Source organism: Sturnira hondurensis, unplaced genomic scaffold (genome assembly GCF_014824575.4).
Source record: "Sturnira hondurensis isolate 20B ecotype Veracruz unplaced genomic scaffold, ASM1482457v3 Scaffold0004136, whole genome shotgun sequence".
Lineage (NCBI taxonomy): Eukaryota > Metazoa > Chordata > Mammalia > Chiroptera > Phyllostomidae > Sturnira > Sturnira hondurensis.
Window position 1 is genome coordinate 31,234,532 of NW_028076767.1, and position 26,029 is coordinate 31,260,560.

General features: G+C 46.5%; 1 protein-coding gene and 1 pseudogene across 2 annotated transcripts in view; one reads left to right on the top strand and one right to left on the bottom strand.

The window, feature by feature from the left end:
* LOC118985603 (tyrosine-protein phosphatase non-receptor type substrate 1-like) overlaps window positions 1-23,276 on the bottom strand; it is a 35,262-nt gene extending 11,986 nt beyond the window's left edge. The window contains exons 1-5 of one of the 2 annotated variants that reach the window (XM_037044290.1): window positions 23,272-23,276; window positions 11,778-12,128; window positions 3,961-4,281; window positions 3,058-3,393; window positions 1,090-1,200 (exon numbers count right to left, since the gene is read on the bottom strand). In XM_037044290.1, coding sequence (XP_036900185.1) covers window positions 1,090-1,200; window positions 3,058-3,393; window positions 3,961-4,281; window positions 11,778-12,063 — 1,054 coding nt within the window. In that variant the 5' untranslated portion in view covers window positions 12,064-12,128; window positions 23,272-23,276. Of the gene's footprint in view, window positions 1-1,089; window positions 1,201-3,057; window positions 3,394-3,960; window positions 4,282-11,777; window positions 12,129-20,325; window positions 20,411-23,271 lie in introns of those variants that run through there. The other variant, XM_037044289.1, reaches the window with a different exon arrangement.
* Window positions 12,312-13,445, top strand: LOC118985825 (L-aminoadipate-semialdehyde dehydrogenase-phosphopantetheinyl transferase-like; annotated as a pseudogene).
* Window positions 23,277-26,029: the final 2,753 nt, after the last annotated feature.

The following is a 26,029-nucleotide window of genomic DNA, read 5'->3' on the forward strand; positions in this document are numbered from 1 at the left end:
CTGCTTTTAAGGGAAATTGTCATCCCCGCCCCACATTTACTCTTCCAGCCGGCAGGGACGTAACAGTGACTCAGCATTGATGCAGTGGATGAGGACTATGCAGTGGACTTGGGAGGAACGTCAGCCCAGGAAAGGTCTTCTGGAGTGAAGACTTTTAGGAACTTGACCCAATCCCCTCCTGATGGTCCATGAGAAAGAAGGAAGACATATTTTATTCATAGAAAAGGAGACTCTCTAGGCCCCTGTGACAATGCCGAAATGAAGGGGGTCATGTCCCTAATCATTACACATTTGTTGTACAGGCTGGTGAGCCCTGTCCTCAGGGTCTCAGACTACCCTGATTGGTTTAGCCCCAATCACCTGGTTTTCTGACCAGCAGTCTTCTCTGCACCCCTCCATCACTCCCTGAGTCCCTTCTGTGAAACTCCACACTGACAGGGGGGTCCACAGGAAAGGACATCATAGAGGGACTGAAATTCATTTGCAGGAAATGTTCAGTGGGCAGTTGGGATTTTGCTGGTTCACCCTCATAAATGGGGACAGAAGGAGGCCCAGGCTGTGACCCCTCAGTCACCTGAGTGCTTGGTCTGGATGGGAAAGCCTAGGATGAACTGGAGAGCACTGAATTATCCTATCAGCCATGCAGGTAGGGGGTGGTAGTACCCTTACCCCCTTCCGGCCTCCTGCCTAGGGGCTAGGCACACATATAGCCTGGACAGGTAAGAGGAAAGCAAAAATTTGCCAGGGGTTCCTGGGAATATTATTTCTCCCAGAGGCCCTCTTGCCACCCTGGAAGTTCCCTGTTTCCCACCTGGACAGTGGTCCCCTGAAGAGGTGAGGCCTGGGGTGGAGGTGGCCATCTTGCTCCCATAGGGGGAAAGCCCCGGAGGGACCACCCAGGTTGCAGCCTGGTGTAGCTGTCCCACCAGCCAGGGCACTGCTGCCTCTGGGCTCCTTTCTCATGACTGCCAGTGACAGGACAGCCGCCCGGCCTGAGCTATGTGGAGCCCGAAGCACCCCTGTGGCCTCTGCCCCTGGCAAGGACAGCCCGGGGCACACTTTGGGGGAGGAAGCAGGGAATCCACTCACCTTTCTTCTGTCGGATTCGCAGGAGGTAGAGGACAGTGATCAGCAGGGCCACCAGCAAGGCACACACCACGCCCACCACGATGAAGATATTATTCAAGTTGGGGCCTTTGTCTATGGACAGGACAGAATAGAGACTTTACATATGCAAATTACAAACAAAGAAAGCCACTACCCAGTGCCTCTGTTTACCACTAGGTGGGCATCATTAACTAAGAACACCTGGCTGGGTCTTCTCGGATGTTCTGAGTCCCCTGGGCACATTCACGGTTCTGCACACAGGTCCCCACGAGGGTGAACCGCGGCAGCACATGAACCACGCCGAGGCGCCAGGAGGGAAACTGTCTGGTGCTGAAGCCAGAGTGGAGACCGGGCTGCAGGACGTGGGCACGGACAGCACTCCTGAGGGACAGAGACACGCGTTCCCTCATCTGAGTGAACCAGGGTGGCCACGTGGTGACACGGGTCCCTCCGGAACTCAGAGTCACAACGGGGACAGTGAGGAGGGTCAGACATGCAGGTGACTAGTGGGCTCTGGAGACCTCTGTCCACGGACTCACGCCCCCGGACCTGGGTGAAGGGGCTCTGACCTCAGGACTCTTGAAATGAAGGCAAGGCCTTGGCTGGACCCTGGGCCCACGGAGGGGACCCCACTTTGGAGCACAGAGGGTCATCGGGGCTGGGCCAAGCTGCAGACACGTGGGCTTAGATCAGCGTCCCTTGTTGTGTGGCCTTGAGTAAGTCACTTAGACCTCCACACATGGGCTTCCTACTGGGTCCCTGAGGCCGAAAATAACCTTCACTACATCGGATAGCTCTGGGGATAACTCAGTGACTGACCGAACAGCCAACTCTCTCATCCTTTCTGAAAGTATTACTTCCTGAATGCCTACTGTGTGCCAGGCCGTGTGCCAGGGCCGGAAGCCACGTTGCCATGGTTCCCAGCAGCTGGGACTCAAAGTTAGGGTCACAGAGCTCCTCTCCTTCAGCACAGCCATGTGTAAGCAGAGGGGCCCTCAGAGAGGCACTGACTTGTCCACGGTCACCAGCAGGTCTGTGACAGAGCCAGAGGTTCATCCGCACATCCTGTGTTCTAGTTCAGTGCTCGCCCTATGAAAGCCAGGCCTCAGGGACATCAAAGGGACACCTTGACAGGGTCACAGAATTCCTTTAGAAATCCCTGTTCCCTTGAAGGCTGCATGGAGGAAAGAAATGGCCTTTGTCCTAATCCATAATCCACTCAAAGGGTCTTCTATGGAGAAGGCATAGCCATGCTCACAACAGGTGACAGAACCTTCCACAGTGGCACCAAAATGCCAACCGGGCACTGCCATTTGAAGAAAGAGAGGCACATGACAGCACACTGGAGGGGGCTGAGAAAGTGACTCCCTGACACCCTGACACCCTGTGCTTCCCCACGAGAGGCCCTTCACCATCACCTCCACGAGCATGCACTTTGTCCTAGAAACACGCTTTGGAAAACTGTCCTGCAGAGACAGCTGCACACGCGACAGAATACGTACAAGGACACTGATGGCAGCCCGGGATTATACCTGGGAAAACCCCCCACACACCCTGAAGCCCCGCCCACTCCCGGTGGGGCAGGTTCACAAGGGCAGCCAGGGTGACCAGGGAGGTGAGAGAGCAAGGAGGGGGGCGGGGCCAAGGTGGAGGGTGAACTCCGTGAGCTCAGTGACTGCTGGGGGAAGACAGCAGGAGGGCAGGGAACAGGATGGACTCCCTCTGTCCCACCCTCTTTCCTTAACGTACACTGATGTCAAAAGATCCATGAAGACATGTACCAAACTCCTACCAGTGCTGACCGGGGTTTGCGGGAGGGGAGCTCACTTCAAAATTCTACTTTCTCTTTATAGACTTCTAGATTGTTCTATAGTAAGCATGAATGAATACTTACAACATCAAAAATGATAAAATTTAAACAGAGCTGGTCAGTTGGGGTGGAGGCCTCACCAAAGGGTCCATCTGTGCTCTGGTCCATCTGGTCCTTCGGGTTAGTGGGGGCCTCCAGGGTGAGGTTCCTGCTGACGGCCGGCTGCCCGTCATGCTGCACCAGACAGGTGAGCACCAGGGCCTCCCCGCGGGCAGATGAGTTCACCAGGATCCAGCTCCCCCAGGTGAAGGTTCCATCCTTGTTCTCTACTCCAGTTAAGGGTGTTTCTATTCGGGACATGTTTCCGTTCTTCAGCCAGGCCAGCTGTAGGCGCTGGGGGTAGAAGTTCTTCACCTGGCAGGTGACGTTCACCTGGTTCTCTGACATGGCGTGTCTAACCTCCAAGGTGGGCGGAACTGAAACAGCACAGGGCAGAGGCTCTGACCTCATGGACACACAGATCACAGAGGATCCCCATAACGTCGCTCCCCCACCACAGCAAGGGGGCATTCAGGACAGTGCTAACTAGGCAGCAGGTGCTCAGAACACAGGGCTTGCTTTGCATGTGAAAGAAATCACTAAGCACAGCACCCTGCACACAGTAGGTGTTCCAGAACTGGGAGGTGCTATCAGGGTAATAGGAGTGAAATCACCTAGCACAGCCCTGGCATGCAGTCGGAACATAATCACTGGAGCAAAATAAATGAATCCACCAAGCGCATAGTGGCCAGGTTTACAGTAGGTGCCATTATTGGAGTTGCTCTTGGTAAAGCAGATGAAACTACCTTGTAGAATGATAGGCGTTCCCCTGGTCACTGCCATTAAACAGTGGTGAGTGACAGGCACCTCCAGGTGTTGGTGATGGGAAGGACTGTCAGGAATTAGGTTCCAGGGAAATTAAGTTGGAGCAAATGGCAGGGGGAGGCACAGGCTTGGAGGGTAGGAGCCAGGTGTGGGCCCGGGCTGGGTGTGAGGGCATCTACCTCGGATGATCTCAGACAGGCCGACAGTCCCACGAAGAGGAGGGCCCCCCTTCAGGGTGACATGTTCCACCTGGCAGATGAGCTGGGAGCGGACATCCCCCCGGGCCAGCCGCACCAAGGCTGTGCTGTTGATGCTGTAGGAAGGGCTGTGTCCCTCTGGGTCCACGGTGGTCTGGGAGGCTGGGAGCTCATTCCCATCTTTGAACCATTTCAGGTTGATGCTCCTGGGGGAGAAGCCATGGGACTCGCAGGTGAAGCTCACTGTCTGCCCAGGTGTGGCCCTCTGCGTGGGGGCTGACACCACGGGGGGAGAGGGTGGGGCTTTAAAAGGAGCACAATGAAAAATAAACATGACTGTCACTATCACCACTAATGACAAGCATGTGACACTGTTAAACACCTTTCTATACATTGTTTTTTCTCCTCTAACAATGCTGGGAGGGTGTGTCATCATCCTCATCTTACAGAGCAGGATACTTGGGTCACTAGAGGTGAACCCTGAGTGAGGGGCAGGACCCACAAGCAGCTCCAGGCCTGAGGTCAGAGTGCACCTTCCTTCCTCCCCAGGTGACCTCTCACCGGTTGGGCTCGGGAACAACAGTACCAAGTGCTTGCCCTCTTCCCATTAACTCTCCTGTCTGACCTCCCTGACACCTACCCAAAGTCACAGAAAGTCTATACAGAATAAATTCGGGGGAAGCCATGGGGGAGGCAGGACCCCATGGAGTGAAACCAGGCTGACACTCATGGAGAGGTGCAGCCAGGGCACATCCCAGTTCCGTCTGTGGGAGGGGACAGCAGGCACTTCTCCTTCCCAGGCTGCAGGGAGGGTCGAATTGGGCAGCGGAAGTTGTTTTGCTTTAAGGGAAACAGAAGATGCTTCACAAAAATAAATGTGAATTTTGAACCAGTGGATTTTGAACCTGGACTGAATTTATATCCAGAACTCTCCCTTCAGGTGTTTATGAGTTTACTCCAAAGTTTTCATTGTATCTACAAACATTCCAGTAGGGTCTCATCTATCTGGGCCAATCCCTGAATTTCAAACGGAGGGGGAGTTGGGATGTTTTTCTGAATTAGGGTTCTTCTCTTAGGTCTGTTTTGGGTTGAAAACAAAGACCACTGAGTGCTGAGAAAGCCAAATGTGGTCAGTTTTATTGACTGATTTATTAAACTTATTGGGGTGACAGTAGTTAGTAAAATTATATAGCTTTCGGGTGTACAGTTCTGCAATACATCATCTCTACGTTGTCTTGTGTGTTCACCACCCCAAGTCAAGTCTCCTTCCATTGCCATTTGTCCCCCCATTTCCCTCTGGTGATCACCATTTGTTGTCCGTGTCTATGAGTCTTTTTCCGTTTTTTTCTTCACTTAACCCCTTCCCCTTTCACCCAGCCCCACAATCCACCTCCCCTCAGACTAATTTCCTCAATCATTAGTAAAGTAGAAGAAGCACAGACCCAGGCCCAGAAAGCAGCCAGGGCTCCCTCCTGAAAGCCTCCCCACACCAGCAGTGAATCTACAGCGAAGGCTGCAGTTCCTCCCCGTGGCAGGGTCTGCAGGGCGTCTCCACACGGTTAATCACTTCCCAACACCATCTCTAACAGTGGGCACACATCCAATACGAAAAAGTGATTGCATTTGTAAATATCTGCCTTGCTTCCTACACCTCATCACACATTTTGAGGACATAGGTAAAGGGGTGTCACTTGAAGAAGCCAAGTCATAAAAACACCAGCAGCCTGGATGTCACTAAGGGGATAGACACTGGGGTCAGTTACCATTGATCGGGACCTCTTGGGCTCCTGATGATGGGCCGAGGCCTCTGTGCCCCTCAGGCACTCACCCTCCCACCGCCCTGCAGGCTGGCCCTGGTGGGCTCAATTATGGGAGGAGGCTGAGAGGAAAACCGGCTGGCCAAGGACACACAGGGAGCAAAGGGCAGAGCTCATCTGACTGCACTCGGGTTAATTTTAGCATCTCTGTTCTTTATCCCTGAGCTTCAGTGTCTGTTTCAGCACAAAGTGGATGAAAACACCATCCTAATAAGATGAGTGAGGGTACATGTAAAATAAGGTGCTTGGAAGGTAGTATGTGCTTAATAAATAACATCTCTCATTGTTATCAGTAGACCCAGTCTTTCTAGTTCTGGATTGACCTGTTCTTTAGGCAGCAAGAAGGCAAAAGAAAGGCATAGTGTAGGTTTTCCCAGCAGGATAATGAGACCTCGGTTCTTGTCATCTTGAAGGAAAGATTTCAATGGATAGCCAAAATGCAATAAAGCAAGAATGCATTGGCCGCAGCAAAAGCACACTCAGGACAGTGAAAGCAGGATGGACGTAGCATAGAAGAAGCAATAGGAGGGCGTAGGCTTTGGCTCACTGGCCAGTCAGAGAAAAGGGGCCTTGGAGACCGGTGCAGGGGGTGAGCCAAGGATAAGCTGCCACTGCCTGCTGCTCCCCTGGTTGCGAGTCTCATGGGGTCCCTTAGGGCAGGAGGCGGGTGCCTGTGGAGGAAGAAGAGGGGAAAGGAAAAGGCATGGCTGGGAGGAAGAGTGCTCAGTGGGTCCTTTGTCCTGAAGCTTTTGTCTTTCTCTTGCAGGTGGGAATGTTAGCCGTGGTCTCAGGAGAAGATGTTAACAGCATATTCATTAGCTTTCCAGATGTGACCTTTCAGGGTCATGGTCTCCACTGATTGGTCAGCGCCAGGGGGGTCATTTGTCAATGCAGCTGATCCTGGTTTTCCTGCTTTTCTGGGCCTGGAGCTAAAATACATCTGAAGCCAGGATGTTATCCTTAGGGAAGGAAGGTCAGGGGGTCCAAACCACAGGACCACCAGTAGGCTAGGGCAGGAAAGGGTCCCCTGAGGTCGAGGTCTTTGTTTTCCTAGTTTTGCTCGATGCTTGGCACCCCGGGCTTTTCACCCTTGTGACCCAGAGTACCTGGCCCGTTGTCCTTGCTCTGCTCATGTCTGCCTACAACAAGAACAGCAAGAAAAGTCTCAAGTCCTTCTCCCCACAGCTGCTGCGCAAAACCTCAGATCAAAAAGGCAGAGGGCACTGGGCAGGTGGCTCAGTTGGTTGGAGCATTGTCCCATGCACCAAAAGTTTATAGGTCTGAGTTCTGATCAGGGCACACAGTTAGGTTTTGGGCTTGGACCCAGTCGGGGTGTGTATGAGAGGCAACCAATCCATCTTTCTCACATCTATGTTCTCTCTCTGTTTGTCTCTATGTCCCTTCCTCCTTCTCCCAAATCAATAAATATGTCCTTGGATGAAGATTATAAACAAGAAAGCAGAGAAGTTAGTATATTATGGTTCTGTCCCTTTTAAAAAATGATCTCCTTAGGAAACAAATGTGAAGAATTGACTTTCAAAACACACCAGATCACAGGTGTTTCCCTGAAGATCAGCTCTTTACAGAAGCCGGAAGCATTTTCAAAAAGTAGAGCAGAGTTGGGCAGAGACAAGCTGGTGTGGTGGTGCAGTAAGGACTCTGGGGCTGAGCATGTGGTGGGGTTCCAGAGCCTGCACAGACACACCCGGGTTTAAACGTGGGACGGTGTCCCTAGCACAGATCTGACAGGGTGTCTGGGCTGCCTCTCCCCAAGGCTGGCATCACAGGCCTGCTCTGCGGGAGGGTGTCCCTACCACCTCACCTAGGCTTACTTTCTTGGGCCTTAGATGAGCTGTCTCTGGCACATGAGATTCTGAAGCACCCACACCAACCAAAGGTGTTGTTCTCATAGCCCAGCAGCAGGGGGAGCCACCTTTGTCGGGGAAAGAATATGAGGTTTCCTCTGTGACCTCAGAGAACACCTAGCTTAGGGCCTTCTGCCTCCAGATAGTGAAAAAACTAAGCTTTCAAACCCACGTCTGACAGTTAAATCAGAATTCCTAGGGTGGAGCCAGGGTCTGGGGACCTTTGCAAAGATTCCCGGGTGATTCCTAGAACAGCCAACGTTGAAAGGCACTGAACCCCACCTCCAACCCTATTTATATTGAAGCCTGGGAAGGAAAGTGGCCCGTCAGAGGTCCTATGGCCTCAGGCTGTCATAGCCCGCAGTCATTGAATATTTACTATGTGTCAGGCACCACTCGGATCACTTCACATGTGGTCACTCACTCAGTCCTTGGAGCTGCTCTGTGAGGTCAGTGCTGTCACTGACGGATGAGGACACCAGGCACAGTGTGGGGAGAGATATGTCAGAGGTCACACAGGCTGGAAGTGGCGGAGCTGGGAAGTGGGCCCAGGAAGGGGACTAGGCCCATGAGCTCACGTGCTGGGTGCTGACACCCAATAACACCCTGACCCACGCACTGGGGACTTTGTAGCTATCCCCTCCTGTCCTCACAGACCCCTGAGTGGAAGCTGGAATTATCACCCCTGCGCAAGGACACTGAGGACCCCAGGGCTCTTGCCCAAGAGCACCCAGCAGTGGGATGACGCCATTGCTCACCGAGGCTCTGCCCTCTCCCCAGGCTCACTGTAGCCTCAGTCCTTCCTGCAGGGGGTGGGGAGAGAGCCCACTGTCTGCAGGTGAGGACACAGGGGCCCAGCCATAGAGAGTGGGCCATGCTATGAAATAACACCCGATTTGGGGAGCGACTCTGTGCTGGGAGATTCAGACAGAGCACCTCACATCCTCCCACTCTCCAAAGGAGTCCATGATTATCACCAACTTACAGAGGAGCAAAGGGAGGCTGAGAGAGATGAAGGGGTTGTCTCCTCACCTCCCACTGCGTCCTGTGGTGTTTGCTGTGGCTGCCAAGCTTCATGTCCATCCCCATGGTAAGTGGATCACCTCACAAGCCCAACACTGGCTGCCATCCTCCACTTTTCCCACTAAGAATTTTTTAGTTAATTTTGTCAACTTAATTTTATTGTTGACACCATTACAGATATTCTCATTTCCCTACCCTCCTTATCCATCCTCCACTCAGCTCCTGCCCCCCTTCCCTCTGGCCATCACCTCACTGTTCCCCGTGCCTGTGGCTTATGCATGTATGTTTTTGGTGATCCCTTCACCTTCGTTCATCCAGTCCCCCAACCGCATCCCCTCTGACAGCTGTCAGAAATTCTTGACTTTAAGGAATTCCTCTAGCAGTAAATAAAAGACATGAGCTCCTCAAAAATGAGTCTAGAATAAGAACTCCGCTCACACAGAGCCCCAGCCAGCCTCTAGGAAACGCCTCCCCTCCTCATCCTCAGTCTGCAGATCCAGGACTGCTGTGCCTGCTGTTGTGGGGCTGCAGTGGCCCCTAGTGACCCTCTCTATTCAGGCCACTGTCCCCAGGCTGCTCCTGCAGGTGCTCGGTGAGGAACAAACAGCATAACAACAAAGGGGAAAAGCCTCCTCGATGCTTCTATGTGCTGAGTCCTGTCACTAGGAGCAGGGTCAGCACATCAAGTGATATCTGCGTGCCTGTCTGATCCGGGTTGTAAAGTTGCCCTGCCTCCCCCCCCAGAACTTTTCAAAAATGTGTATCGATGAAGAACAAAACAATTCAATAATTTAAAAGGAGGGAGTTGGAGCTTTCTGCACCCTTTGACAAGGACAGTGGGGTGTGGGGTAAAGTAGGGGCTGTGAGTCAGGCTGTTTGGGGTCAATCAATCTTAGCTTCCCGGCTTATAACAAGTCAGGTCCCCTCTCTGAGGCTTAGAGTCTTCACCTGGCAACAACAGCCCCTGTCACAGCACGGGTTGTAAGAGTAAATGTCATGGGGAAGATAAGGATTCTAGAACGATGTTGATCCTTGTCCCCTCCTGTTTCCCTGCCTTCTCGTCCGGGGTTTGGCTGGGCAAACAGTTGCAGGAAGAGGAACGAGGGAGGCAGCAGATCTGAGATGGAGTCACATACAATCTGTGGTTGCCTAAGCGAGGGACACCCCATCGGGGAACTACTCTACTATCTGAAAATTCAGGATAAAGCCACCTTCCCTGCCCTAGTCTAGGAGTTGTAGGGACTCCATTGCTACCACGTATAGGGGGGAAATTTGGCAATATCCACAATGGCTAAAATTCACATACCCTCTGACCCAGCAAAGCCACTTTCAGTGCCTGTCTCCCTCTTGAGTAAGTGACACATGGACAAGGTTATCTCCCTGCATCACTGTTCTAATAGCCAGAGGTTGGGACCAACCTATATCCATCAACACACTGTCAGTAAACAATGCTGTCTCCATACACTGGAGGGTGAGGCAGGTGTTGAAGAAGCTCCTACCCTTTGCAATAGCATAGATGGAACTGGAGAGCATTATATTAAGTGAAATAAGCCAGATGGTAAAGGACAAATACCATATGATCTCACCTACAAGTGGAACCTAATCAAGAAAACAAATAAGCAAGCAAAATACAATCAGAGACATTGAAATAAAGAACAAACTGATAGTGACCAGAGGGGAGGGATGGAGGAAATAATGGGAGAAAGAAGGGAAAGGGTCATCAAGGAACATGTATAAAGGACCCATGGACAAAGACATGGACAATGTGTGCGGGGAATCAAATGTGAGAGAGGGCGGGTGGACAGGGCAGGGGAGAGAAATGGGGGAGAAGTGGGGACAATTGTAATTGACAATAAAAAATAGGTGCTGATGTAGATGCTTGATTTGGGGGCACAAGGTCAAAGGCTGGGAGGGGATTTCAGTCATCTTGGGCTTCAGGGTCTGATGTGAGGGGCATGTGAACTTTGAGAAAATGATGGGGGGATATTCTGGCTCAATGTTCAATGTTTTGGTGTAACTAGGTTTCATTCAGTGCCTATTATGCGCCCAAGTTATCCATGGAAAGAGGGTCCTATGAGAGGACAGGAAGGAACCTGCTTAGACTCAGACTGGACTCTGGGACAATTCCACTACTCACTGGCCATGTGACCGAGGGCAAAACCACTGTCACCCCTTGGCCTCAGGCTCCCTTCTTTGCATGGGGGGTTGGGCAGGTTGGTCTAACAGTCCTTTGTGTGCACATTCCAGGATTCAGGATCCTAGGCCTCCAGCAGAAAACCCAAAATAAGCACTTTTGTGGCCTTAATGGAATGACACCTAAGTCACCCACATTTGGAACCCTCTCCCAGAGTGCAGGATAGTGTGAAAAAACTCTGCTCAAGGTCTGAGTGACAGTGTGACTGGGTCCCTGAAATAAAGGGGGTTTATCACACAGACCCACAGTGAGCGCCCAACCTCTGGCACCTCCTCCCAGCAGGGCTGGCAGAGTGAACAGGAGTCTGTGCCCCTTAAGAATGTCTTCTCCTGTGATGCTTCTGAGGAGGAAATAAAGGAACACGCCCCCCTCCCTGCCCTGCATGGATCTCTCCCAACTACAGGGAGGGGAACGGAGCTCTGTGGGGAAGAGCTCTGCCTGCTCAGTCCCCTGCAGCTCCCACAGCACCCAGAGCAGAGCCCGGCTCCCAGGGGGTGTCAGTGAGTGTCAGTGAGGGGGCTCGGCCACACTGAGGGGAGAGCTCTCTGGGGGCAGGGGTGAGGTCTGACCTCATAATGAGCAAGTCCCTCAAACCTTCAGTTCCCTCATCCCTGGTCCAAGGGGCTGGACTGGATTGGAAAAGGCAAGTGCAGAGAGAGGGGTCAAGCAGAGGGCTCCAAACATTTCCCACCATTTACCAGCTGTGGGCCCTGAGAAAATAGCAGGACCTGCCCAGGCCTCAGCTTCCCTGACCTGCAGAAGGGGTGACATCAGACCAGGAATCAGACCCTGACTATAAGCACACACCACCTGATTTCTAGTTGCTGCTATAAAAACAATGGTCTTTCTTATAGACTTGTTGTCACACAGCAGGGACAGAGGATCCCACACTGTACTCACCACTCACAGTGAGCCGAGTGCCTGCTCCAGACTTGAGCTCCGTGTCAGGGTTCCCTCTTCGGAACTTCACACAGTAGTAGGTACCGGCGTCTGCTGGGGTGATGTTGCTGATTCGGATGGAAAAGTCCGTGTTGTTTTTCTTTGTGGCGTCTGTAACATTTGTTACTCGGGGAGAGTGGTCTCCTTTTTGACTGTAGATTAACTCCCGGCCTGGCCCTGTCCCCCTGAACCACATGACGGGCCCCACGGGGAGAATGGAGGTCATGGTGCAGCTCAGAGTGGCCATCTCTCCTGCTGCAACTGCCACTGACTTCTCAGGCTGAATCACCTGCAGCTCCTCACCTGTGCCTCCTGGAGGGAAACACAAAGCATTTATTTATCCATCCATGTGTGATCGTGTGGGTTTTGTCAAGTGTTTATCAACAACAGCTTTCATTGATGGAGTGCACACCCTGAGCAGGCCTGAGCTCAGCACATTGCATGTGTCATACATGTAACCCTCACAAAAACCTGTAATGTGAGACCCTATCAGGAATGAGGAAAGTGAGGAACAGAGAGGTAAAGTGATGTGGCAAAGAGTGGGTTTAAGTTTTTCCCTGCCAAGCCATTCTACTCAGTGTCACCAATGATGGGCGTGCACTGGGCCTTTTCCTGTGATGATTGGCTGCCCACTGAGCTCTGGGGCTGCTGGCAGTGTGACCCCTGCAGCCTGAGGAGGAGGAGCACTTCGGCCAGTCCTTCTGTGGCCAGGACACTAAGGCCGCCATGGCTGGTCTTCTGAGGATGAGGAAATGAGCTGCAGAGAAAGTGAATATCTCTTGGAATAATACTTGTTTACAGAAAACTGGAAAACCAGTTCTTGCAAGACTCACTGAATCCTTACCCATTTCAACTTTCACATCTCTCATGAAACGGACTGTGCTGCACCCGCAGCTGAACCTGAGCTACAAGTTGGGATTGACACAATGAACTCTAATTTTCCAGGTCATGATTTAATTTGAGAATTCTTTCATATTATGAAAAGAAAGTTTACCAATAAGTAATCAGAAACAATCAGAAGCTTTAAGGATGATGGACTCAGCTGGGTGTGTTTTACAGGGACTAGGCATTGAAAGAAAGCCTCATGAAGGCCATAGGTGGTGGGCTAGGACTTGATTTGTAGCAACTTGAATTTGCTATGTCCCCACTAAACTTGGATACAGGCCAGGCTTATAAAGAAACATGTTAGTTTCTGGGCAGAGTATAAGAAAAGGAACTGGCATCTGAGGAACACAGAATGATTGCACCATGTTTCTCAGTAGCTCGGGGCAAACCCAATGGATCTGGACACAAGGATGTTTCATCTCCAGGTGAGTCTAAACCCTCCCGGGGGCAGTTTACTGTTCTCCCCACAAGGATGCACATCACCTGCTGTTTCTACGGCCCCCTGATGAGCCTTTATTTTGGGACCCTTTGCTTCATAGAAAATACTCTGATACAAAATGGTACAAAGTCCTGGTATGATAAAGGAATAACATTAAATGCTTCATACACTCAGATATTATTTCACCAAACATTTTGAAATAGAAAAACACATCATTTCCTATTTATAAAGCCCCCTCCCAGTTCAAAATAACTTAGCAGAGTACACGTTCACCTTTTCTTTCTCCTCAGAACCAGGTTGAGTAGACAGAGGAAACGGAAAAGGGTGACAGAACTCTAAGTGACACAGGCACCCTTCACAGGGGTTGAGTTCTTTGCAATTGAAAGGCACGGATACGCTCCACCAGCAAAATTATTATTATTGTTAGTTAGTAGTAATAATAAATTATTATTACTGTATTATGGAGGTCTGGCACTGAAACCCTGTATCTCAGAGTCATGCCTGCACACACTTGTTGTAGAAAAACAAAATGAAAATATGCAAAGAGGAAGTATTTAATTTCTGGCTTTCAGGAATAACTATATCAGAGATAACTATTTCCAAACCTTTTCTTGGTAAGTAAATTCATATTAACATACTTGTTTCCCTGCGACCACGTTCGGAGGTGTGTGCTTAGTCATGTCCTTGAGAAGGGTTCTGGAAGTGGAACGATTGGTTCAAAGGGATTAGACTTTTTTAGAGCTTTGATGAGTATTGCCAAATGGCTCTCCAAAAAGTGCAACTTACACTTCCAGCTGGTTTTATACGTGTGACCACCCTTTCACCCCCCAGCTGCATACTCCCTGGTAAACTGTAGATTCTAGGTTTTTAAAGATTTAATCTTTGCCAATATAAGTGAAAAAGTGATACCTTAATCTTAAATTTTTACTTCCTTTATTATAGATAAGTTTGATATGTCACTGTTGTTATTGGATTTGTATTCATTTTTCAAAATAATTTTTCTGGTCATTGTCTTGCTTGTTTTTATTTCAATAAGTAGGACTTACTTCAAGGTGGGAACATAATATTTAAAATGCTGAGACCACCTCATTGATGACAGAGTCTGATATATGGTTGCAGGGCGTGTCTTGGGGAGCTAATGTTGTTATTGTTTAATATCAAAAAGTGAAATAATTTCATTGTTGCCATTACTAAAATTGAAAGTTGTCTGTAAAAGGTATAAAATTAGATACATTGCTTAGGAAAAAGATGGAAAGTTTTATAATTTTTTATTTTGCGAAAGATTTCCCAAAATACTACACAGCAGAAAGAAGGAGGAGCTCCTACCCTTTGCAACAGCATAGATGGAACTGGAGAGCATTATGTTAAGTGAAATAAGCCAGGTGATACAGGACAAATACCACATGATCTCACCTACAAGTGGAAACTAATCAAGAAAACAAATAAGCAAGCAAATATAATCAGAGACATTGAAATAAAGAACAAACTGATAAGGACCAGAGGGGAGAGATGGAGGAAATAATGGGAGAAAGAAGGGAAAGGGTCATCAAGGAACATGTATAAAGGACCCATGGACAAAGACAATGTGTAGGGGGGGATTGAATGTGAGAGAGGGCGGGTGGACAGGGCAGGGGAGAGAAATGGGAGAGAAATGGGGACAACTGTAATTGAGAACAATTAAAAAATTAAAAATAAAGATTTTACAATATTTCAATCATGATAAATAATGTTTTAAAAGGAACAAGTAGCATTCACAACAGAGAAAGCATTGTTATCCCTAACATAAATGCAAAGGGGCTATGAAAAAATGTCATCTGTCTTGTCATTATAATAGTAAAGTGATTAACATTGAATTAAACAAAAAAAAGTGTGTTAAAGTGCTGAGTTGCCTCTGGAAGTGCCATGCTTCACCAGACATTTCCAGCTGTGCGCACTCTGCCTCACGGAGTGTCCCACTTCCAGACCATTGCAGGGTGGGACCCTGGGACTTCTCTAGACCTCTGAGCTGTCCGCAGGTGATGAATGTATTTTGAGGGAAATGTATTTAATTGCAAGAACCCTCCTCTGCAGTGACCCACATGTCAAGCTGGGCTCTGCTCCCTCAGGCTGGGCACCTGAGTGACAATGACATGCAGAGCTCTCAACACACAATGAACATGTCATTCAAATAAGAAGTGAAACAAGGTTTCAAGTTGCTGAGGTATTTTTCCATTGTGCAATCATGTTATATTGTTTCCTAGGCTGTTTGAAGAAAATGCCATAATCTCGGTGGCTTAACTCAAAAGAAATTAATTGTTTTATAGTTCTGGATGTCAGAATCCAAAGTTGGTGCTATGGAGCCAAGTTCAAGGTCTCGGCCCAGCTGTATATCATCGGGAGGCTCTGTTCCCTGCCTTCCCAAAATCTGAAGGCTGCCCACGTGCCTTTTCTCATGATCCCCATCTTTCTATGACTCCAGCCACTGGCTTCCATTGTCACTTGCTCTTCTCCAATTTTGATTTTTTTACCACTTTTTTTGTAAGAACCTTTGTAATTATATCTAGCCCACCTGATAAGGAAAATGTGTTCATATCAACAGTGACTCCTCCAAAACTTCTTTTACCATATAAAGTAAAATATTCACAGGTTCCAAGTAGTAACAGATAGGCTTCTCTTGGGGGGACCAGTGCTCTGTTCCCCACCACACACATCTCTTCTGTCTGTTACAGAAACCGGCTGTAAAACCACATGTGTATGTGGTATTTTTTGAGTTTCCAAGAAAAGCTATACAAGCAGTGGACTGGTGAAAGAGTTCACAAAATAAAACTAGAAAGTAATCACAGAAGGAAAATGGAATATTCACATATAAAAATAAATCAAGTAACACACCTCCAAAAATCAATTGCTCAAGGTAGAAATCACAGGACCAATGACAGAATGTTTTGAGGCAAATTATGATGAAAACATAATACACTGTAACTAAGATGCATGCAAAGCAGTGTTAGAGGGAAATTTATGGCTGCAAATGCACACGTGTAAAAAGAGAAAAGATCGTGAATCAATAACCTCACTATACACCTTAACAAATTAGACAAAGAAAAGCAAAATAAACGCCAAATGTAAGGAGGCAGAAAGAGGAAAATGATAAAGTTTAGTGCAGAGATAAGTGAAATGTGAATTAAAAAACAGCTGAGAGTCATGGCTGGTGTGACTCAGTGGATTGAGTGTTAACATGCAATCCAAAGGGCTACCGGTTTGATTCCCAGTCAGGGTACATGCCTGGGTTGCAGGCCAGGTCCCCAGTAGAGGGCACATGAGAAGCAACCACACACTGATGTTTCTCTCCTTCTCTTTCTTTCTCTCTTCCCCTCTCTCTATAAATAAATAAATAAATGAATGAATAAATAAATAAATAAATCTTAAAACAAAAACCCAGAGAAATCAACAAAACAAAGAGTGCATCTTAAAGACATTAACACAATTGACAAATCTTTGGTTATATTGACTAAAAAAATGAGAGAAAATCCAAAAATCAGGAAGATAATGAAGACATTTCTAACAATTTTAAAGAAGCAAAACTTATTTCTAAGCAGGAACAACCCCCAAAATAAAATTAAGCAAACTAATCTATTTTTCAATAGAGACCACAAATATAAAATATTTAGGAGTAAATTTAACCATTGAGATAAAAAACTTGTACACTGAAAAGTTCAAAACATTGTTGAAAGAAATCTAAACTGATTTAACTAGAAAAACGTCTGCATTCATGGACTAGAAGACTTAATATTATTCAGATGTCAACAGTACCTAAAGCAATCTACAGATTCCATAAAATCCTTATAAAAATACCAATGGGATTTTCTGTTGACATAAAAAAGCTTATTTTGAAGTTCATGTAAAATCTTAAAGGACCACAAATAATGAAACAATCTTGGAAAAGAAGAATGTAGTTAGAAGACTCCCACTTCCTGATTTAAAGACTTTGTACAGAACTACAGAAATCACAGTTGTGTTGTCCTGTCATTAGACTAGATGGAGAGACCAATAGGATAGAACAGAGAGCCTAGAGAGAAGCCCTCACATACATGGTCAACTGATGGTCGGCAGGGATGGCAAGACCGTCTAATGAAGATAGAATACTATTTTAAGACATGGGCTGGGGAACTAAATATCCGCCTCTGAAGGAGCAAAGTTGGACATTTATCTTGTATCATAAAAAAATAAATGCAACATGAATCAAAAGCCTAAACATAGAGCTAAAACTTGAAAATTATTGGAAAAAAAATTACCATAGGTGAATCTTTTCTTGACTTTGGATTGGGCAGCAATTTATTGGCTCTGACACAAAAGGCAGACAAGACAAAGCAAAAACAAAGTCCCTCAGAGGAGGAGGCAGACAAACCGACAAACCCTGTGTTTTTCTCTGTTTCTCAGTTTCTCCTCAGGGAGAGAATCTGTGGGTCACCTTTGCAGAGTGTGAGCTGGTGAGCCCCTCCCACTCAGCGCTGGCTGTGACCACACAGCCCCACGTGCTGGGCAGGGCAGGTGCTTTGGTACCAAGCACATCACAGTTTGGGTTTTTAAGTCAGGAAAAGAAGACTGAGGAGAGGGAAGCTGGATAGCTGAGACAAAACAGGAGAAGCAGGAATTAATCTTCAAGGGAGAAGTGGAGGGAACAGAGAAGGAGAGAAGAAAACTCTACACTCTGTGTCTGTCCATCTCTAAATCTTACATCTACATCTCTGTCCAGTCCTTTCCCTGAACCCTGGGCTGGATGTCCAACTGCCCACTCCCACTTTTCTTTGGATGAATACACATCTCACAGCTAACATGTCCAAACTGAACTCCTGCATTTCCCCCCCAGCTCTCTCCATCTCATCTGAGCACCATTATTGTTCCAGATGCTCAGGTCACCAACACGTGGAGTCTTGCTCTCCCACCTGAATCCTGTGCATCAGAAACCCCGTGGCTCCACTTCCACATGCACCCAGGTCTCCATCTTCCCCTTGTCTCTACCGGCTACTGTCCTGGTACCAGTCATTTCTCTCTGTCTGTATGAATGTTCTACCTGCTTCTCTCTGTCCTGTTGTATCTACTCTCAACTAAATGCTATGATATTTTAAACCTTATGGCACATTATGTACCTTCTTCCTTTAAAACCTTGCAATAAAAAACTTTTCACACTGAGAAAAAGCTTGAATAATTTCCCAAAGTGGATGATTCTACTCTCACAGACTTCGCACATGCTGTTCCCTGACAAGAAGGCTCTTCCCCCACATAACAACAAGGCTCACTCCCAACCTTCTTCACTGTTGGCTCAAACTTCCCTTCTCAGTGATGCCCACCTGGGCATCCCTGTTTAACATACGTCCCAACTTACAGATCCCCCAACTCTCCTATTCAGCAATGCTTTCATTTCCCCCTAAAACTTATCACTTTCTGATGTTCTATAATATTTAATGATTAATTCTGTCTATTGTTTACTGTCATCTCCCCACTGGGATATAAGCTCCATGAGGGCAGCTACTTCGTCTCTTTGTTCACCAACACACCCCGAGTTCCCATAATGCTTTGGTACATTGGAGGTATTTGATAAATATTTGTATTACACGTGAGAATTGGCCAATCGCACTTCCCCCTGATGCTCTGAAACTTACCTTAAGTGGAAAATTTGTGTATTTATGTTGGACACGGAGTGTCCCAACTAGACGACTAAGTAAAAACCAAAAGCATCTTGTGCATATGCAGGAAGAGGAAGAACCCGAGAGCAGAAAACCACAACCCCTCCCCCCAGCACCCACCCTTCCCCACCCCCTTGGCCCAAGTGGCAGACATCTCATGGGACGGAAGTGGGGTCATGGGGGAATCTGTGAGCTCTGGGATCAGGCTGTTTGGGTTCGAATAGTAGCTCCACCATGTACCACTGAGTGACCTTGAACCTGTCTATTTTTTTCTCTTCTGTGATTAGGGGTGAGAAAGGAATCTACCTTGGCTATAATGATCACATGAGGTAAGAGATGCAGGAATTTCCAAGAGTTTCTGCACATGGTGAGTGTTCAAGAAATTGACAGGTTAGTGCTCATTTTACTTCCTGGGGCTGGTTGCTTCATCTGAGATTGCAGGATATGTTATGAATACAGAGATACCTCTATATTCATACAAGCAGGATTCTCTGTATCTTTTAATCCCCTCTTCCTCCTCACCCCCATCCATCATGGAAGAGGGAGGCCAAGATTATAATGTACAAAATTCTACTTGTTTTACTCAGAGAGAAGTTTCCTAGTCTTCAAAGTTTGTGCTCTGAGGAGCACATTTAGAGAAGTAGAGGAGAGAGGGTGTCTGAGAGACAGAGGGAACTAACCATCTCTTCAATCATTGCATATAGATTAAGAGGATTTGAAGAGAACAAAAGAGAAAGACGTTTTTAAAATCCCACGTGTGGGTGTGTGGGTGTGCACTCCTTCACCCCGTTCATACACACACATAGATACGTGCAACACAAGTATATACAGAAGTGTGGCCTCACATGCTAGCACTTAGGTTGTTTTGAGAATTAAATGAAATGATTACACCAAATGAAATGATTATATCACATACTCAGTAACATACTTGGCACATGGGAACCATGCAACACACCATCAACAAAGTTCCTGAGTCAACAGCAGAATCTGAATTCTGGGTCTCTGAGTGGCCTGATGAGTGATGTTGGTTTACTTTGATTTACTTCTCTGTGTTTTCTGATTTTCCCCAATCAGACTCCACTGAGAAGCCATATCACATGGTTAAAAGAATCAGCTATGAAGCTGCTCAGCCTGGACTTGAATTCTGGCTGAAACTCTGCCTCACATAGGCAACATTGGGCAAGTTACTCTCTGTGCCTCAGTTTCCTCATCTGCAAATTAGAGATGATAGTCCCACTTCTCACACAGGGATGTTGGGATGACTAGAGGTTTAATACCCACAAAGTTGTCACTGCTGTGGTTTGAAGCATCGCCTGTTTTGATGTCTCTGGTACCCAGGTTCAGGCAATGGACTCAAAGAGAAAAACAATGGACCCTGATTTCATGCTCTCAGATATTGCTCTCTTCTTGGCCTTCTGTGAAAGTACTGGGTGATGTTCCCTGTTTTCCTGGAGGCTCTAAATTTGCAGGGGCAGGAAAAGGTCCAGGGGGGGGAGAAGAAAAATCTATCCCAAGGCATGCTCACCTGTGCAGCCCAGCAGCAGAGTCAGCAGCAGGCAAGGAGGAGGGCAGGGCCAGGAGTCAGGGACCAGCATCCTGGAGGTCCGAGGAGCCTGTTCTGTCCTAACCTGTGCTGGGAGAGCCAGGACTCTGCTCTGTGGGAGGAGAGAGGCCCAACTTCCTGTCATATAAGAGGAAGTGCCCAGGATGGGATGCAATGGCTGTGACACAGTAGCCCACTTCTAGATTTCAGACAGTTTCTACTTCTAGATTGTGACATAGAACCAGGCAGAAATGGCAGCTATAGGGTGAAGGGTTCCTCGTGTTCCTTCTCAGAGACACTTGGACAGGCCTGCAGGAAATAGTGCTTCCCTGCCTGAGGCCTCTGCTCTCCAGTGGGCACTTCACCCCATCTGAGACCTTCATGGTGATGCCCCACGTGGGCCCCAGACAAGAAGGGGCTGCCATTGTGGAATGTGTCCAAGCCCAGGATTTTAGGATGTAGCCAGCTTATGGCTTCGTCTTCCTCGTGTTCACCAGCAACTACTAACTTGCAGGAAGGAAGAGGGTTCACTGGAGCCTGTTCAACATTGGGATAAAACCAGGCCTGTTACTGAATGATTCCCTGTTCTAACCATTTACTGATGGAACAAATGAAAACCCAAACGTAGGGTGAGGTATGGACCTCACAACTTGTATGCACCTCAATCCAACAAAGTGCCCAACAACAGGCAAATGATAAACTGTGCTGCATCCAGACAAAGAGACACTAGTCAGCAATAGAAAGTACTACCCAGAGCAATTTATAGACTCAATGTAATCCCTATTAAAATACCAGTGACATGTTTCACAGATATAGAACAGACATTTTGAAAATTTATATGGAACCATAAATGACCCCAAATAGCCACAGCAATTTTGAGAAAGAAGAACAAAGTAGGAGGGATCACAATACCTGGCATCAAACTATATTACAAGGCCATGGTAGACAAAACGGCCTGGCACTGGCATAAGAATAGACACATAGATCAATGGAACAGAATAGGGAGCCCAGAAATAAACCCATGTCTTTATGGTCAATTAATACTCGACAAAGGGGGAAGAAGCATAAAATGGAGTAAAAATAGCCTCTTCAACAATTAGTGTTGGGAGATGTGGAAAGCTACATGCAAACTTACACCATATACAAAACTAAACTCAAGATAAATAAAAGACTTAAATATAATTTGTGACACCATGAAAGTTCTAGAGAAAAACATTGGCAGGAAAATCTCAGACATTCTACTTAGCAACATCTTCACCAATACATCCCCTTAGAGCAAGGGACATAAAAGAAAGAATAAAAAAATGAAACTTCATCAAAGTAAAAAGCTTCTTTATGGCCAAAGAAAACATCAGTAAAATGAAAAGGGAACCAGCTGTATGGGAAAAAATTTGCCAATGATACCTTGGAGAAGGGTTTGATCTCCAATATATATAGAGTCATGAACTCACATGACTCCACTCTAGGAAGACAAACAATCCAATTAAAAAATGGGAAAAGGACCTGAACAGATAGTTCTCCAAGGAGGACATGGAGAGCGCCCAGAGACACATGAAAGGATGCTCAGTATCACTAGCCATCAGAGAGATGCAAATTAAAACCACAATAAGATACTACCTCACACCAGTCAGAATATCCAACATAAACAAATCAACAAACAAGTGTTGGGAGGTTGTGGAGAAAAGCAAACCCTAATGTACTGTTGGTTGGAATGGAGACTGGTGCAGCCACTGTGGAAAACAGTATGGAATTTCCTCAGAAAATGAGAAATGGACCTGCCTTTTGACCCAGCAATTCCACTGCTGGGATTTTATCCTAAGAACCCTGAAACACCAATCCAAAAGAACCTATGCACCCCGGTGTTCATAGCAGCACAATTTACAATAGCCAAGTGTTGGAAGCAACCTAGGTGCCCATCGGTAAATGAATGGATCAAAAAACGATGGTACACTTACACAATGGAATTCTATGCAGCAGAAAGAAAGAAGGAGCTCCTACCCTTTGCAGCAGCATGGATGAAACTGGAAAGCATTATGCTGAGTGAAATAAGCCAGGAGGTGAAAGACAAATACCATATGACATCACCATTAACAGGAATCTAAACAACAAAACAAACAAGCAAGCAAAATATTACCAAATAAACTGAAATAGATAACAGGGTGACAGTAACCAGAGGAGAGAGGGGTGGAAATTTCGGGGGAAAAGGGGAAGGGTTTACAGGAACAAGTAAAAAGAACACACAGACAAAAACTAAGGGGGGTGGAAATGGGAGGGAAGTGGGGAGCGCTGCAGGGGTGGGCTGGGATGGGAGTGAAAGACAGAAAACTGTACTTGAACAACAATTAAAATAAATAAGTAAAAAAAGAAAGTCCTAAAAAATCTTAAAACTTAAATCTCATATCCATGATTGGGAAACTCAATGTTGAAAAGATGTCAATTTGCCTGAAACAATATATAAATAGAATGCAATCAAATGATAATTCTAATATGGTTTTCCATTAAACATGACATAGAGATCTTCAAATGCTTTTGGGCCAAGATAGCACACCATTTTGAACCAGAAAAGGGAAGATTTGCCCAAAAGAAGTATGAAAACTGAATATAAAACAATATTAATTAAGCCAGGAAAGTTCTGGCACAGAGATAGACAATTGCTCCATGGAGCAGAGAGCGCATCGAAAGAACCAGGTGCGCATGGAGACCTGACCTAGGGCAAAGGTGGCCGTGTGGACCAGTGAGCGCTGGGTCGTTTATCCTCGTGGAAGATAAAAGATACGAGGAAAATATAGCTAGACAAAAGGCACAGATACAAAGAGTAAAACCTGATCAGTAACTGAAAGCAGTTTTTAGTGTAAACAAGGTCCCAAATGATAACAACACGCTGCTTCTCTGTGGCCCTCGCGAGGGGACCAAGAGGGACTTCACCACTCCTGTCAAGGAAGCAAAGACAAGAATGTTTGTTCTGAAGTGGTGCTAGCAAAACATTAGACAAACCCTCAATATCCAGCATGAGAAAAACCAATAAATTGTAGCATGCTGTTAAAACAGAAAACAAACTGTAGCATATTGTTATAATAGAAAACAACAAAGCAGCGAGAAGCAATAAAATGAAGCTACATATATCAATATGAATAACTTACACAAACTGTGTTAAGCATAAAAATAAAATAAAGTTCCAGAGTGATGTATAAAGTCCAATCGTATTTGGATAAAAATTAAGATATGCAAAGTAATATTAAATACTGCTAAGTATTTATACACGTTTAAAAATAATAAAATGTTAGTATGTTGCAAGGAGATGTCCATGGGTATGTTTATATTATTCTTTATATATTTCAGGCTGGCAAAATGTTTGTTTGACTCAGTGATTTCAAATATCTATGTGTTCAAAGGAAATCACACTGGCAAAAGCTCTGATTTTATATCTGGTTGACAATGTCTGTGTGTGTGACAGGGTTTCCATGGACCCCCTGTCACTGCAATATAGGACTTGGTGGTAAAGTCACGGGGAAGAAATCCAGGGCCTTTTCCATCTCAGCTACTGAGGCTGCTGATATCCATCCAATGTGCCTACACTGTGTGTGGTCCCATTGGCCTAGGTCACTTTGAAACAATAGTGTAGATTCTCAGTTTTTATTCTGGCAACTTGAAATTTTAGTATTACAAACTACAAAGAAGCAAATATTATTTACACTCCTTATCATTTCATTGCAGAACACGAAGCTTTAATAGAAGAAACAGACAGCAAACAATCCTTTTGAGAAAATAGATTTAGCTCTTCTGCCCCATTTTATTGAGACATAATTGACATAGAGCATTGCACATTAGTGTTAGAGTATGGGATGATTTAGTGCGTGTTTTTATTATTGCAAAATGATTGCCACAATAAGTTTGTTGACATCTATCACCTCACATAGTCAAATTGTTTGTTCATGTGATGAGAATGTTTACTATTTACTCTTTAGCAACTTTCAAATGTGCACGCTGTGTTGTCCACTGTGGTCACCATGTCATACGTTGTGTCCTCCAATGTATTTATCTTATCATCGGACATGTGTGCACTGGACCACCTTTACCTACTTTCCCCACCACCACGCCCTGCCCCTGGCAGCCCCCAACCTGTTCTCTGTACCTAGGAGTTTCATTTTTTTGATTCTGCTTATAAATGAGAACATACAATGCTTGTCTTTCCCTCTCTGAATTATCACATTAGCACAATGCTCTTAAGTTCTATTTATGTTGTTGCAAATGGCAATATTTTCTTCTTTCTATGAATGAACAATATTCCATTACATATGTACCACATTTTCTTTAGTTGTCATCCACTGATGAATAACCACTTGGTTTCTTGACTTGAATAGTGTAAATAATGTTGCCGTGAACTTGGGAGTGCAGGTATCTCTTGAAGACAGTAATTCTATTGCATTTGGATGTACACCCAGAACAGTGTGTAGTTCTATTGTTTGAAGACCGTCTGGGCTGTATTCCACAGTGGCTGCACCAAACCTCCATTTGGATGAATTCACAGCTGTTCCTTTGATTTTCCTGATCCTTTTTTCTGCTTCGTTTAGTCTACTGTTGAGTCCTTCCTTTGAACTTTTTAGTTCAGTGATGGCATATCTTCACCTCGGCAATTTCTGTTTGTTCTGTTCTGATACACTTAATCGCTTTGTCAGAATTCTCACGTTGTGCAATATTATTCACCTGGGCAGGCGAGTATCTTTGTCAGCATCGGGTAAAACAGTTAGTGAAATAATCCAGATGGATTTCTAGAGTTTTTATCTTATTCTTTTATTTGCTAAATATTCCTTCGTTTCTCCGCTTTCTTTGACTCTCTGTGTTGGTTGCTGTGCATTCGATAAAAGAGGCAATTTTGATGAAGTGGTTTGTTGCAGATGAATTTTATAATTCAGCCCTGATCTAGCAATTGATGGGCTCTCCAAACCATGTGATTGTCCCAGCTGCCTTGTCTGTTCTTGGTGGCCTCCAATTGTTGAGGTGACATTTTGTGTCCCAAGGGGAGGGTATCAGTCTGCACCTAGGCGCAGCCTGCTTGGAACATGCATCTTTTCCAGTACATAGTTTGTTACTTAGTTACTGACCAGTGAAGGGACTGAATGGGACCAGACAGTAAGCCTGATGAGCCAGGAAGAGGAAGCCTCACAGACACTCAGGGAGGAGCAGCATCCTTGCCAAACCATCGCTAATCCCCTAGTAGGCAGGACAGACCAGCTTTGCAATCTCCCCAGGGAACAGCAGGTGGGCAGGGAGACACAGTGAGAGGAAATTCCTTTGCTGAGGCATGTGCAGTAGAAGTCTAAATGGTGACAACAAAAGGGAGGGGACAAACCTGAGAAGAGAGATTGAATAGAGGTTGGCACCAGCATAGCCCAGGGAAGATCCAGGAAAGAAACCGAGTAGTTTGAAATAAAGCCTGCTCTAGCCCAAGCCCAAAGAAGTATAATCAAAGCTTAACCAAGGGGGGCGGGGAGGCGCATTGAAACTCTCTCTTTAGCAGCCATGCAGGTCCCAGCACAGAGCCATTGGCGGGCTGGGCAGTAGCAGAGACGGTGCTGGGCTACTGGGGCTTCATAGGCCAGGTGAAGGGCGTGGCAGCTCTGCATCCTGACCCCCCTCCATAGCTTGGAGGGCCCAGGGCAGGCCTGCAGCCCCAGTAGGGATTCTT